At 51.4% G+C, this 15,143-nt stretch overlaps 6 protein-coding genes across 6 annotated transcripts; 3 read left to right on the top strand and 3 right to left on the bottom strand.

Annotated features, from left to right (window-relative positions):
- Positions 1 to 1,085: 1,085 nt before the first annotated feature.
- Positions 1,086 to 2,749, bottom strand: N7458_000627 (cytochrome P450; the record flags this gene model as incomplete). Its single annotated transcript, XM_056904021.1, has 2 exons — positions 1,086 to 2,572; positions 2,644 to 2,749. 2 exons carry the CDS (start codon positions 2,747 to 2,749, stop codon positions 1,086 to 1,088), a joined length of 1,593 nt encoding a protein of 530 aa, XP_056771788.1.
- A 1,660-nt stretch (positions 2,750 to 4,409) lies between these two features.
- On the top strand, positions 4,410 to 6,081 carry N7458_000626 (guanine deaminase; the record flags this gene model as incomplete). Its single annotated transcript, XM_056904020.1, has 2 exons — positions 4,410 to 4,725; positions 4,781 to 6,081. The coding sequence occupies 2 exons, from the start codon at positions 4,410 to 4,412 to the stop codon at positions 6,079 to 6,081; spliced, it is 1,617 nt and encodes a 538-aa protein (XP_056771787.1).
- A 504-nt stretch (positions 6,082 to 6,585) lies between these two features.
- N7458_000625 (sulfotransferase family protein) lies at positions 6,586 to 7,404 on the top strand (the record flags this gene model as incomplete). The annotated part of the gene is made up of 1 exon (XM_056904019.1): positions 6,586 to 7,404. The coding sequence occupies one exon, from the start codon at positions 6,586 to 6,588 to the stop codon at positions 7,402 to 7,404; it is 819 nt and encodes a 272-aa protein (XP_056771786.1).
- A 542-nt stretch (positions 7,405 to 7,946) lies between these two features.
- Positions 7,947 to 9,356, bottom strand: N7458_000624 (uncharacterized protein; the record flags this gene model as incomplete). Its single annotated transcript, XM_056904018.1, has 1 exon — positions 7,947 to 9,356. One exon carries the CDS (start codon positions 9,354 to 9,356, stop codon positions 7,947 to 7,949), a length of 1,410 nt encoding a protein of 469 aa, XP_056771785.1.
- Positions 9,357 to 9,958: 602 nt separating this feature from the next.
- On the top strand, positions 9,959 to 11,203 carry N7458_000623 (dihydrofolate synthase; the record flags this gene model as incomplete). The annotated part of the gene is made up of 1 exon (XM_056904017.1): positions 9,959 to 11,203. The coding sequence occupies one exon, from the start codon at positions 9,959 to 9,961 to the stop codon at positions 11,201 to 11,203; it is 1,245 nt and encodes a 414-aa protein (XP_056771784.1).
- Positions 11,204 to 12,114: 911 nt separating this feature from the next.
- On the bottom strand, positions 12,115 to 14,165 carry N7458_000622 (WD40 repeat domain-containing protein; the record flags this gene model as incomplete). The annotated part of the gene is given in 3 exon segments (XM_056904016.1): positions 12,115 to 13,464; positions 13,482 to 13,805; positions 13,857 to 14,165. The coding sequence occupies 3 exon segments, from the start codon at positions 14,163 to 14,165 to the stop codon at positions 12,115 to 12,117; spliced, it is 1,983 nt and encodes a 660-aa protein (XP_056771783.1).
- Between the last annotated feature and the right edge of the window lie 978 nt (positions 14,166 to 15,143).

Here is a 15,143-nt window from a genome sequence, read left to right as displayed (position 1 = left end):
TGGCCACCCACCACCTTTCCAGCAGCCATTTCGACGAGAAGGGTCAAGATTAGAGTAGCGACGAGACGTGCTAATTGCGAATGGTAGCGTTCATTCTGTCTGATCTACAAGGTATTCAACAAGAAACGGTTGAATGTGGTTGAACTATTTGGCAGACGATAGCACGTCGCGGGGAAAACTACTCCAAATGGACGAGTCCTTACAGTACAATCACCCGCTTGATGGCTAGAAGGATCGGGTTTATATTTACTGGTTCCACCTCTCCCATGGGATATGCCATAGAGGAATCAGTTCCAATCTAAGCAGAAGAAGTAACAGACATGAAAGATTATATACTTGATCCCACCCATTTTCCGAGGCTCTAGATAGTCTGTATAGGATGAAGGTACTGTAGTCCGCACTCTGGTCTGTGCGATAGAAAGGCGCTTGACGTTAGACCAATCTTCAATCGATTGAAGGTTAAATAAGTGTAAGTGGGCATACTTCCTGAGTAAGGGTATGGAACATGGTTGAAACATTAGGCTCTTCTTGAAAATTGGCGGAGACACTAGGTGCACGGGTCAAGAAGAGATCTGAACTATAACAGCCAAATCCATACAAGAGCAATTTCGACTCTCATCATTATAATTTAAAGCATACTCTAGGTCAAAGCGTTTAGAGGGGCATGTAGCAGCCGCATAAATCCGGAGCTTGGAATTGTACGGGCTCGCTACAATGCGAGTGTGTGGAGATGGACGCCTCGCGGGGTAATTACCCCGACGGGCTGGAGAGTTTGGGCTATGCGTATGAATGCCTCATGGGTAGTTCTGGATAATAGGAGCGACCAAGATTCAGATCGATAGTCGTACTCTTCCTAACCGAAGCAAAATCCTCCCCATGGCCGAAGTATATGGGCCTCAACTGAATAACATCTGCATTCCGACTCATTGAAGGATAAAATAGAAGGAAATAGCATGTTATCCAAGAAAAGCATCAGTCTATTGGATTTCCAGGTGTATCTCATCAAAGGGTCATCAATAATCAAGAGAAAAACAGGAAGAAGAAGAAGAGTAAAAAATAAGGAGCACCAATTCAGCGACGCCTCTCTATGCCTCAGTCACTCCCAAATTCCGCCGCCAAATTTTCACCGGCATCTCCCTCAGAATCAAATTCATCGTTTCCAACCGCTTCAACTCCCAGCCCGGATGCGCCAACGCAAAGTCATATCGATGCACCATAGACGCAATCGCTTTGGTCTGCTCTAGGTAGGAAATATTACGACCAATGCAGGACCGGGCACCGGCCGAAAAGGCAATCAGATAGGGCTGCAGCGCCTTGCCTTCTTCCCCGAGCCACCGTTCGGGAATGTACTGGTCGGCATTGGGGAAGACACCTTCGTCACGGTGTGCGACTAGTGCCGACATGCTGACAGAGGTGTTACCGGCGACCCACTCACCCAGAATGTTCGTGCCTTCGGGGGGCGTTTCACGAGGGAGACCGTGAGAGGTGGGCGGGAAGATACGAAGAGACTCGTCGAGACAGGCGCGGAGATAGGGGAGATGCTTGACCTTGTCGTAGTCCGCCACGACGTCCTCTTCGTCGAGGACGGCGTCGACTTCCTCGCGCAGTTTGGACAGGCATCGTGGGTTGCGGAGAAGTTGGTACATGACATTCGTTATGGCGATGGCTGTCGTCACGCTGCCGGCGTTCATCATGATGTTACACTCGGCAATCACCTCGCCCCATTCTAGGTTGTTCGGGTTGCCATTCTTGTCTTCCATCAGCGCCTGGAAGAAGTCATCCAGTTTCTCACCGGCCTCGTATCGCTGGAGTCGCTCGCTGCCTCGGCGCCACATGATGTTGTCCCAGTTGGTTGCCGATGTGGCCATGCGGCCGAAGAAGGGAATCACGTTGACCAGCTTGTCGAGCACGGGGTACCATTCATAGTTCCACAGGATGAGAGATTGCTTGCGGGCCGTGGGGTACAGAGCTTCACGGAGACTGGTCGTGTAAGTGGTGCCGTCCCTCCGCTGAGCCACGACCATGTCATTCCCGTTATCCAGGAAGCCCAGTTTCTCGGAAAGTCCAATATCAGCAATGGCGTCTAGAGTGAAGAAATTGGTCCAGGCACGGAGGTCCAGAGTCAGGTCCTTGGGATCGGGTGCCACTTTATCCGAGGCGACGTCCTCCTTGGGGGCAAGAGTGCAGACTTCATCGAAATGCTTAAACATGCGCTGGACCTTGTCGGTGACCTTGTACTCCCAGCTCTCCAAGTTCTTCAGTGCGTAGGCCGAGGAGAGAACCTTGCGCTTTCTGGCATGGTCGGGCTTATCGACGACGTCCGCTAGATTGAAGTGCGTTCCCGCCGTGACGGCGTAGGATGCATCTTTAGTACACTTGGTGTTGTGACCATATATGTCCTTGATGGCTCGCACATCACCATATGAAAGCATATTAGGCCCTGTGCGAATCACCGGGTGTTTCTTGTGCAATTGGGTGAGTTCCATAGATCGGAACCCTCGGGAGGCCATGAACATGAAAGGGAGGGCCGAGATCCCCGAGAATGGAGAGAGATTAGGGTATTTGCGAAGGCCTGCATTGGGGGTCAGCCATTGTACGTTTCCATTCCGAATGGTATATTGCATGTGTATTGGGATAACAAACCTTTAGAATCACGGAGATATTCATAGTATGGGTATGCCAAAAAGTAGACGAAAGAGATGAAGACCAGCCCCGCCGCATACGGGGCCACGGCGAGAAGGGACAACATCTTGCCAGATTTATATGTGTGTCGATATGAAAATTGACAAGTAAGAAAAAGGAAGTAGAAAAGGTCCGTCAGATGTAGACTTGACAAAGTCACTCCTGCGGATTCAGTCGCTTAGAATGGAGGCTGTACTCGGTGAGAATAGAATAGGTGATGAATCGAATGAATGAGAAATCCCGACCCGATCATAGTATAAATATCATTTCGAGATGAGATCAGAGCACCGTCGTGTCTCTTTCCCCATGTTTCATTGTGAAGGGGAGCAATTTGCCCCGCGTTCAGTAGAAACCCGCAAGGCACAAGGGTCGACGAGAATTACCCTGCCTAACTCAGGATCGATGGCCGAGGGGCTATCTCCATTGTCTGACTGGAGAGAAGCAACATCCAATGACTGGTCGGATCTGCGATCTTGGGCCATAGTCCAGCGTGGGTGTGGGGCTGCGCAGAAGTTCGAGAGTGACGGGGAATATTTCCCTCGTGGAATTAGGAAATCCTGCCCGACGGCCATTGGGGGACTTGGACTGGGCACTTACCCACTGCAGATGGGGGGGGTTGGGGAGAGCTTGATTGAAGTCAAGCTATCTCGTTAACTAACTAGATGTTTCCATTATTAGTCGGTCTCCTGGTACATTTTTTGCCATCTCCTGCCGCTGTCGTCCACATTTGAGTGTGATATCCATTCTAACGGCACACACTGAAGTATGGGAATGTCCCCATCTTTCACCATATACGGATTTCAATTTGGACAAAACTGATATCATATAAACTATCTGCAAAGACTGCCGGAAACTCCTTCAATGAACTCTTGTGAAGCAGATAAAAGTCAAAGCGAATCTAATTGACTTTCGGGCTACCATTGTACGCACTGTACATGCGCAACTTTGAACTCGAGATCATCATCGCTGCACTGCGCGGTGTTCTAACTTGCAATGATTACCATTCACTCAATGCTATCGCGAAGGACTCTATTATTTCCCTGAATACAGAGCAAATTGGTTCTGATGCGTGGAGCCAGAGCAACTGCGTTCTGGGCCTGCATAGGAATTTTATCTTGCCCTTGCTATGCAGTGAGCATTTCTGTGACTATCTTTATCAGCACTTCTCACCTTAGAGAAACACGATATGGCAACAATATTGTCCCTGAAGATTATTTGGTCGGACTGTTGGTTTGCTGGTTGAAGCTCGTTTATGCCCGCGATCTTATCGGTGCCCCTCTTACCATACCGTACCGATTACCCGCACTCACCCGCACTCACCCACAGCTTTCCCCTCCCAAAGCCATTTGTAACAATGAAAAATTACCGTCATTCGCTCGGAGACAGCCGATCACCGCGCAGATTCGGCTGACACGAAAAGGCCTGGCTGGCTGATCTTACGCTCTCTATACCACCCTGTTCGGACGAGACATCATTTTCTCGCGCCAGGTGATCCTACTGTCGTCTTTACCAACGTCAAATCCAGCAGGAACATCCTTAGTGTCCTGGGAATTTCTGTGGACACTCTATCGTCGTGCTGGGACTGCCTGTTCGGGTAGCTCGTTATCGGAACCTCCTCAGGGGGAATCATATATTAATCGACCCAGCTGCCGCCTCGATGGATGCTTGATTTTTGAGGCTTTGGTGAAGTTGATCCGTTGATGGGTGTTCATATCCTACAAGACATCATGGCACAAGCATACGCATACACCCTCTATCGAGGCACATTCATTCAAACGCCTCGTCTGCCAGACTCTACCCCTCGCCCCAGGACAGAGCTCGTGCGCAATCGCGGTGCGCTATGGGTGTCTTCAGCAGATGGTCGAATCAAAGGCTTTGACTGGCAGGCTCGCGATGATGCCTCTTTCAAGGAACTAATGACTCGCCACGGATGGGTTGACGTGGATGCCTCCGAAACTAATGGCTATGATGGTAACGAGATCAAGGTGAAGATTGTGCTTGCCAGCGAGGAAAGGAATGAATTCTTCTTCCCAGGTTTTATCGGTATGTCCTTCTCTTTCATCCTCCATCACGAGCAAGTACATGTCTGACTGTGAAGAAGACACACATATCCATGCTCCACAATTCCCAAATGTCGGCCTATTCGGCTCCTCGACTTTGCTTGATTGGCTGGAGACTTATACGTTTCCCGTTGAGTCGGGCTTTGGCGCCCAGGCTGACCAGCCTAACGGGACGGACAAGCTTCCAAAGGATGCACCCCCGTCTGCTCTGCGGATCTACGACCAAGTCGTCGCACGCACCCTGTCGCACGGAACGACGTGTGCATCGTACTTTGCAACGGTCCATGTCCCAGCTACGAATGCACTCGCCGCCCTGTGCCACTCGCGCGGTCAGCGCGCCTTCATTGGAAGAGTATGCATGGATAGCCCCGACTTCTGTCCGTCGTATTATAAGGACCTATCAGCCGATGACTCGGTGAGCGCGACAAGATCGACGATTGAGTATATCCACACCCTCGATCCAAAGGGTACTCTGGTCAAGCCAATCGTTACTCCACGCTTCGCGCCGACTTGCACACGGCCTGCACTGGAAGGACTCGGGAAGTTGGCGGCGGAGTTCAGCCCACCACTACACATTCAGACCCATATCTCCGAGAATATGAACGAGGTCGCGCTCGTGAAGGAGCTATTCCCTGAATCGGAGAGCTATGCAGATGTCTATGACAGGTATAACCTTCTCACCAAGCGGACGATCCTGGCACATGCCGTGCATCTCACCCCCGAAGAGCGCAGCTTGGTCCGTCAGCGGGACGCGAAGATATCGCATTGTCCGGCCTCGAACTCAGCTCTTGGATCGGGAATTGCTCCCGTTCGCGCCTTCCTCGATGAAGGGATTACCGTTGGTTTGGGCACGGACGTGAGTGGTGGCTATAGTCCTAGTATCCTCGAAGCTGCGCGCCAAGCTTGTCTTGTGTCGCGATTACTCGGTCATACTACTTCGTTCTGCAAGACGGAAGGCAAGCATGCACACGAGAATGGCCACGCTGATAAGCCCACCATCGGCCGTGAGAAATTGAGCATCGAAGAGAGTTTATACCTCGCGACTCGCGGCGGCGCCGCAGTTGTGGATATGGCAGATGATCTTGGCGGATTCGACGAGGGGATGATCTGGGATGCACAGCTCATCGAGCTCGGTGGCGTCCCTGATCTGAGCAAGAATCCTCTTGAAACAGCATCAAATGGGGCTTCCAGTCTAGTAAAGGCCGGTTCTGTCGGTAACGTCGATCTCTTTGGAACGGAGACGTGGGAGGAGAAGATCCACAAGTGGGTGTGGAGTGGTGATGATCGGAACGTCAAGGCTGTTTGGGTTGCTGGACGGCTGGCCCATTCGAGGTCCTAGGGATCTTTGATGAATATTTTTTGTTTGTTTGATTGTGTACTCTTAGCGGATGGTTGTACCCTCTTGGGCACCCCTTAATGACTGGGGATTATAGATTTGGAGAGCATAAAGAGACATGTGAATAATGTATTTGTTTTTTATATATCCAATGGCTAATCAAGTTGTTTAAATCGGCTCTACGGCCCGCTGTTTGCATTGGGGGTTTGGGCTCTGCGTGATTGGGGGCCAGGTCAGTAAAGGAGAGTCAAGATGCTTTCCAGAGCGTCACACAGAGCTGAAACAAGCCGCTTGATTCAATGCGAAAATTCATTCGTGATGAGTGTAAACGAGGCTTGGTCGTCAGATTTGGCCCCAAAGGTCTGTTTTAGGTCAAAATGATGGTTGGATGGTTGACGTCAGCACTAGTAACGAACCCGACCTAGACATTACTCCTGTTGAATATTCTAGTGCGTGCATCATTTATGCCTCCCCCTCAATACAAAGTCAAGGCCAAGATAGATAGAAATGGCATCCGCATCAGACAAATCCCAGCAGGGTGATGGCTTGCTGATAATCAACGCGGGCCTCTTCCGCACGGGAACAAAGTCATTGGCCCGCGCATACCAAATTCTCGGCTTCAAAACGCACCACGGCCTCCTCGAAAAGGTCACAGACACCCCATGGGTACAGTTAGAACAAGCCGCCGAAGCAACATGGCCGTTTACACCCAGTGCACGCCCTCGAGCACCCTTCGCCCGCGCCGATTGGGACGAGCTGTGGGGCAACAAGTACGACGCCGTCACTGACCTAGCATCCCCATTCGCACTGGAACTCATCCGAGCATATCCCAATGCGAAGGTCGTGGTGGTCCAGCGCGACTTTGACCGGTGGTGGCCAAATTTTCAGCGCGAGGTCCTAAATCGCGTCATGATGCAGCCTATGGCGGCTATTAATGGGTTTGTTGGACTGCATTTGATGGGTATCCCGGCTGTGCAGGCGATGCGCAAGATCCACTTTGGTTTCTTCGGTGCACAGAATCGTAAGGAGATTCTATCGAGGGCGAGAGGGGTGTATGAGGCGTACTATCGCAATGTGCGAGTTGCCGTTCCGCCAGAACAGATGCTCGAGTACCATATGGGAGATGGTTGGGGTCCACTGTGTGCGTTTTTGAATGTGGAAGTGCCCGATGTGCCATTTCCGAGGGAAAATGAAGCCAGTGATCATGCCGAAGAGGTGGAGGCTCGAAAGAGGTTGATTTGGACGGCCGGCATCAAAGTTGCGGTGCCAGTGCTACTTGGATTGGGGGCCATGTGGGTGGCTTTTGCATTTAGTCACTCAGCTTGAGGTTGACTTGGAACCCTGTTGAATTACGGGCCACGATCATGCATAATGGAGATACCAGAATGGTGTGCATAGTAACGTTTATTGGAGTTTGGGCAAAAGCTGATGGCGACGGCTGTATGCATCTGCACGTGTAGTCATGAAACCATGGTATTTACCTCTTGAGTGTCCTGAAACATATGCCATGTCTAGTGTGGCACCGGGAAATGTTTCTCTGGCATATGTCTGTAAGAACTGAACCAAAAATAAGATGAAGGTGAGCCTCGCGCTGTGACCATATCCCTTTACTATCTATCCTCAGGCGGGTGTGCCGAACGCTCGTATGATCTTTGTCTTCAATTCGGGCAGGCTGGGTTCGCTTCCCCTTGCAAGTCTCTTGAGGCGATTTTGCTATCTATTGCACCTTGTATACAATATAGACAAATGTTAGCTTAATTTGCACTCCCAAGAAAGCCGATGCCGACATACAACACATCATCTTGTACATAAGCTAGTTTCCTGGACACTAAGCACTACCCCTAGACTCAAACAAGAACCTCTCCTCCTCACCAAGCCAGCGGAATTTGATACTTCCTCCAAGATTCCAGAGTATCAGCTTCTTCGAATTTGTCAATCCCACCAGCGACTCCGTCTGCGTTTACTTCCCAATCACCCGCCTCCACTCTCTCCGCCCAGTTCAGAAGGACTTTATGAAGTTGTACTTCATGCCTCTCTAAAAAGCCACTGTGTGAACCCGGTTGGTAAAGCTCATGCGCGGTGTCTTTCGGAGTCTTGTCCCATGGATTATCTTCATGTAGCTGCTCGCCGTTGCTATACCGCGCGTAATGACGAGCGCCAATGTTGAAGGGCAGAAGCAGTCTACAGGAATTTCCGAAGGTAGTAGGTGACCCAACGCCAGTTGGAGAAATATATAAGCCTATAGGCACTCCCTGAAGACTATCCTCTGGATCCGGATAGTATACCGGCTTGTAGCTCAAAGAGATCGATTGATCTCCTCGAAATAAAAGGCACGGTACACTGTGACCGTATCCGTGACCAGGTGGCTGTTTCCACGGCTGAGTTATGAACTCCGCGGATGACTGTAATTTGATTCCCGGAGCGATGTAACGGAATCGCAAAGTCCGAGGAGGTATCTCCGAGAGGAAAATGCGGATAAAAGTACTAGCTGGGATTGTAGCTTCATCAAGGATAGCATGTGAGTATGGTAGCTGGATATCTAGAGCTCTTGTGGATGCTAGATATTCTGTCGCTCTTGGTTGAGCAAGTCGCTGCTCAATTGCATCAAGCAGCCGAGTCAACGCCTGGGTTGCTTTTATAACATCTCGGTGAGTATATTGATGATACCGCCATGGAAAGAATCGAGGTGTGATATCTTCTTCGTCCGCCTCGTCTGTGGACGCTTGCACTTTTTCTTCCTCGATCATCTCGAGATATGCCTGAAGAATATCCTGCAGGGGTTTCCATGCCCAAGGTTGATTAAACATGTGATATATATCATATTGGTGGGCAACGTAAGCTGCTAGTTCTGTTTTTTGATCGAACCTAGCGTCCGAGTCAGTAAATGCGTCGTACTGACTAAGACTGAGAACGAGTACTGACACTATACCAACATCCTCCTCATCATACGCCCCCGTTGCACGGTAGAGATAGATGAATCTATCAGCCCGAGGTGTTCCGGGCAAGAGGGAATGCAGCTGGTGGCTGACTTGTAACGACTTCAAGAAACAGAAAAGGGAAATTTTCGGATCCGGAGTCGTCATTTTAGCAAGGCGGAGGAAGCAAATGAGATTTGGGTTCAGTCTCGAAGCAATATCGAATGGGACTGGAGACGATTCTTCCCACCACGTTGTGGATGGCATTAATGCTGGATCGCGTCCAGCGCCGACCCATGCATGATGCAGAATCTTATTGTGGAGCTGGGCCGATAGCTGGGGATCAAATGTCAACTCTAGCATATTAGTGTCGCGGGAGGTTATTCAAAGCGCGTAGATTTCAAAAGCCTCCCGACTGGCAGGACAACATCAGGCAGTGTGGACAGGGGACGATATTGAGAGAAGAAGAGAATATTTCAAGCAAACTTTCAGAAGATATGTGTGTGTGAAGCTAACCTTGGTATTTTTAGCTGTAACTTTAACGAAAGGACGCTCGTATTTAGCAAAATGGTTGGCTGTTTAGATATTTTTGGTCTAACCCAATCTGTCCTCCTGTCTTCCTATTCTAGCCACACTATCCTCCAGTGGGTAGAACTGACATCATTGTTGATTGGTTGATGTGCAGGTTCTCGGGAATGAACGAACGATCCTGTTTTTTTTTCCCTTTTGATGTTCGACAGCCAACTCACTTCTTTGCAGAAGACATGTCGATTGATCGCAGAAGTGTCCAAGTTCGGAGTATCTACAAGTCACGTGCCTGACTCCCCGAGTTGCCCGCCAAAAGGAAAGCGGGAAACTTCGCCGAACCTCCGCCGCCGACCTTCTGACGATAAGGCCGACTCTACCTCGACTCATGCTCCTTTGATCATGCCTTGAGGGTTTTCACCCATTGTACAGCCGGAGGAATGATTGAGTTAGGACTGAGCCGCGTCGCGCGTCTCCTCCAGCAAACCCCGTTGACATGGAAAGCTATTCACATCGCCGGTACCAACGGTAAAGGTTCCATCAGTGCTTACCTCTCCCATTTGCTCTCTACGAGCGGTGTCCAATGTGGCCGCTTCACCTCGCCTCATCTGATTGATCGGTGGGATTGCATTACGATCGGCGAACGGGTCGTCCAGGAATCGCTTTTCCGGCAGATCGAGTCCCAGGTCAAACAGCGAGACCAGAAGCTAGGCATTGGTGCCTCGGAGTTTGAACTCTTGACCGCTACCGCTTTTGAAATCTTCAATCATGAACAGGTCGAGGTGGGCGTGGTGGAGGTGGGTATGGGTGGTCGCCTCGATGCGACTAATATCTTGAGTGATGTTTTGGTCTCGGTCATTGCGAAGATCGGGATGGATCACCAGGCGTTCCTAGGATCAACGATTGAGGAGATTGCCCGGGAGAAAGGTGGAATTCTCAAACCTGGTGTGCCCTGTGTGATTGACAACACCAACGAGACTGCCGTCATCGAGACCTTGTCAACCCGTATCCAAGAGCTCGGCATTGACGCAATCTTCGTCTCGCCGGACAAAGTTGACGAGCAACTCCCGCCTCTCGCCCAGCTTTTCCGAACATCGGATCTTGAGCCTCACCAAAAGGAGAACATGTGCTGCGCCGTATCTGCCCTGCGTCTCGCACTGTCCAAGATTCGACCTCAGGTGGATACCTTTTCACTCCTGCCCCATCTTTCAGACGTCAAGTGGCCCGGCCGCTTGGAGAACATCAACCTCCAGCCTCTCATCGAACGTACCGAGCCTGTCCTCCTGGATGGTGCCCATAATCCACAGTCTGCCGCAGTTCTCGGCCGATACATTGACCGCAAGCTCCGCCCAACCTCGCAAAATGTCACATGGGTCATTGCTGCGTCCAGTGGGAAGGATCTGGCTGGAGTCTTCTGCTCCATCATTCGGCCGGGCGACAATGTTGCGACGGCAGAATTTGGCCCTGTTGATGGCATGCCCTGGGTGACACCCACCAATGCTACCGAGCTTGCCTCAACCGTGCGATCCATCTCGGAAATTGGACAAGTGGAGAGCTTTGAAGGAGATTTACCCCCTGCGATTCAATGGGCTAGCAAGGTTGCCCAGGGAGGTCCCATCGTTATTGCTGGTAGTTTGTATCTTGTTTCGGATGTTCATCGTCTCTTGCGCGATGCACGTCAATGATACCCTTTCTGTGCTTTGATTTAGACTCCCTATTATTTTACAAACATCGTTTGATCCCATTATTCAACTGGCAGAACCGACACCGAATCCCAGAAGCTCCGGCAATAATCAACTCCCATTGTGCGAGCGGGCCATTTCTCCTGAGGACTACCTGCAAGGCACGGAAGACTTGAACCCTTGAATCTATATACAATCCGAAGGGTTTTACCGCCGAATATCTAACGCTCAGGGTCTACACTGGCGAAGCCCGGATAGTTTCTTTACCATGGAGGAATTCACTCAGGGTTGTCATGTCACAAACTCGTTGGGGTGAGATATTCGGTGGTAAAACCTTTTGGATTGTATATAGATTCAAGATATTCCCGTGCCTTGTAGGCAGACCCTTCAAAAGATCTGTATACTACTGAAATTGAAGAATTGTTACCAAAAACCAAAATCTCATGTTCCCGAATACTGTAGATCGGTTGCCCTGGGTGGCTTCCACCCAACCCCCACCCCCAACACTCACTCACTGTATTGGTGAGTGGAGTTGTATCAAGTTTATTGTGAGAAGAAAACGTCGCCGTACCGCCGGAACTGCGATCAGCTTTAGCTTCCAAAGAATATCGGAAGTGCCAGAGTTTAACTGTGTAAAAATGTATTATTTTGAGAATACTAATACTCAATAAAATTGCAAATCCTCCGAGCGCCGTTAATGCAGTCATTGCGCAAATATGCCACCAGCCATGATCCTAAAATGTACAGAATGAATAAAGAATATTTGTGAAAAGCGCCCGGGTATCTAGCCATCGACCGAAAGAGCACCAGAAAGGATATAAATAGGAAAAAGTTGAAGGTGAGGGCGGGGGGAATGGGATTAGAGGGAATAGGGTCGGATGAAGATGTGAGGGGAATTGGGCGAAGTCGGAAGATTAGGCCCGGAAATCGTACATGCGGACATGATAGTCGTCACCGCCAGTGATGAATCGACTGTCACTGAGCCCGATGCAGTTGACGGCGGCGGAATGGCCTTCGTAGGTATCTTGGCATGTTGGGATGCGAGGATCCCAGATCTTGACCATGCGGTCCATACCGCCCGAGGCAATGCGCAGGGTATCGGCTGACAATGCCCAAATACCTTCCAGATGCCCGAAGAAGGTGCGCAGGCATCGGCCGGTGTTGGTTTCCCAGAGACGGATGGTCGCGTCGACGCCACTGGTCATGATGTATCGCGGAGGCTCCAGGCGGTCCTGGTCTTGATCGAAGGAAGCACCGAATGAAGAAGGAGGCGCGGAGAGGGACTTGTGTTCGAGAAGTGGGGAGAGAATATTGACGGCATCACCGTTCTGGGAGGACGTGCTGACGTGGTCGTTTTCGCATTCGGCGAGATGGCTCTCCAGTTCAATCTCACGCGGCAGGGGAATAACCTGTTGGACTGCACCGATGTGATTGTGGAAGACGCGAATGCAAGTCTTGGTGTCGAGATCCCACAGTCGTGCCGCCCCGTCGTCGCACGCAGTGAGAACGGTACGGGAGGGAGTGTCGATCTTGACGGCATTGACACCCTCGGGATGAGGCAGGACGAAAGTCGACTTGTCCTTGAAGTTCCAGATCTTGACCGTTCGATCGACCGAAGCAGACGCGAGGAGGGTCGCATCAAAGTGGAGGGCGATGACCGCCTCGGAGTGTCCATTGTATGTGGAGAGGCATTCACCAGTCCGCCAATTCCACACTCGGATGGTGCGATCCAGACTTCCCGTGATCAGTTTCGTGTCGTCAAACTGTAGGCAGCGCACACCAGCAGTGTGTCCGCGGAGCTCGCGCAACTCCTCTCCAGTTTCCATATCCCAGATCTTGACAGTCGCGTCGTAAGAGCCAGTCATGAGGATATTATCCTCAAACTGCAGGCACATCACACTGTCGGTGTGTCCTCGGAAGACCTTGACGGAGCAACGTCGGTGCTTCCAGTTCATGCCAACCACAAAGCGATCCCGGTAGACGTCCTTCCATGGGCGATACCGTGTCTTGAAGTAATCGTCATCCGGCTCGGGCTTGTACGCTGGCGACATACAGTGACGTTTGATCATAGCACAACTTTGCTCGTCCACGTCAATCTTGCGCTTCCCACTAGTGGGAAGTTCCACGACAGAGCAGGTGCCATTAGGCGCACCGTCCGCAATATTGTTCGAGGGCTGATTGCCCCAGTTGGTCGCGCGCAGCTCGATTTCGCGCTTAGATTCCCGCAGCCGTTTTCTATCCAGCAACGGCAATCCCCAACCACACTTGTTGCATTTCCGACGAATATGTTGTTCGCACATCCGATGCCACACCACGTCGTCATCGGCAAGGGCCCTCCATCGATGGGAGACTTGCGCAGCACGGCAGAGGGAGGCAGTGTCGAGGTAGCGAAGGATTTTGAAAGAGAGCTCGGGGGGAGAGCGGTGAGGAAGTCGATACGGATGAGTTCGCGGACACTAGCCGAGATGAAGGACAGCTGGGGGAAGCAGCACTGAGACAGGATGCCTTGCAGCATCAGCTTGCGCTGCTTAGCAGGGGCGGCGGAGAAGAGAGACCAGACATGAGCAATGCCCTGCTGGTCATCTTGGGGGAGGGTTTCCAGTTCCTAGATGTTCGAGTTAGCGATGAAGACAGCGGTGCCATTCGGGATACATACTCGTTGTAGCTGGTGCATGGACTGCTCATCCGCCTGGCGTGAGCACTTGGAATCTGGCTGGTGGCGATAGCAGTAACCTGCGTTAACCGTACGCGGCACCGAGGTTGTACCATCTTCCGCTCGCCTGGGCGCATATTGCCGTGGATGATATTTTGCGAGAAATGGAGCCACGTTCTGCTTCGCCAGTTCCGTCAGGGTATCGCTAGCACCGCCGGCCAACGGCCGGTTGGCATCGGCCTTCGTTCCGTCTTCTCCTGTGTGAGTCGTCGAGTCCATCTCGGCCGGGGAGACCTTAGTAGTGGGGTCCATGGTGAAGAGACAAAATCCGATCGTCTGCGGAGAGGATCTTTTCGCGAGAATCCCGTCTATTCGGCGGGCGAGTCGTAGGGCTGGCGGGACGGTTTTCGGATGTTCGTTGCAAGTCGCTGGAAGGAGTTGGGTTGATTGCGCAGAGATGAAAGGTGACTTCTCGATTTCAGGGGGATAAGTACATCCACCAAGGTGCCAGTTTGGGGCACAACGAGTCACCGAGGGGGAAGTCGAGGGTGACGAGGACCCTGGCGGATAGCGCGAGCGCCGAAGATAAGGATTTGCCAGCGATCGCAGATGATTCCGATGGTCGGGGAGGTGTGAGAAAAAAAAAAATTCAAGAGGGAAGGGGTCGGCAATTTGAAAGATGCAGTTCAAATAGTCGGTGACCCAGTCTCAAGGGCGATTGCACAATCCCGGCCGAGTTGTTAGGTGCTGGGTGGTGCAGCCAAGTGGATGAGTCCGATGAGAGACAAATGTCGAGGATCACGCAACGGGGGGCGATGTCCAAGGCGGTGAGTCCTGGACCAGCCGGCGATTGGCTCATGGCAAGCCCTACCAGGCCCCGTGATCTGGCCCAGGCGGGGATTAGCTAAGGTGGATCCACGTGATGGCGCCATCTCCGCAGGGAATCACCTCAACCAAGAACGATGGATCATGGAGCAGCAGTTGAGGAGGAGGAATGATGGAGTGATCAGACACACTCACTTGCTGTGTGTGGACTAGCCTGGGGATGACTAAAGAGAGCTGATGTCGCCATGGCCTTGGCTGGTGAGAGCTTACCAGACCGCCGCTTGATTCCGGAGCTGGCATCCAGACCAAGATCTCACATCATCGAGTCTAGAATCTCACATCATCGCAGCTCCTGTCGGAGATTGTGTTCTCTGTGGCCATTTGAAAGGATAATTTCTACTTTGGGTTGTGATCCGCTAGTTGTGCATGTGTGCATGACTATTGTGTTATCTGGCTTGGTATATT

The sequence above is a fragment of the Penicillium daleae genome (genome assembly GCF_028827525.1).
Source record: "Penicillium daleae strain IBT 16125 chromosome Unknown utg000001l_segment0_segment0, whole genome shotgun sequence".
Classification (NCBI taxonomy): domain Eukaryota; kingdom Fungi; phylum Ascomycota; class Eurotiomycetes; order Eurotiales; family Aspergillaceae; genus Penicillium; species Penicillium daleae.
The sequence above is the reverse complement of the archived record's forward strand: the minus strand, read 5'-3'. Positions and strand labels throughout refer to the sequence as shown.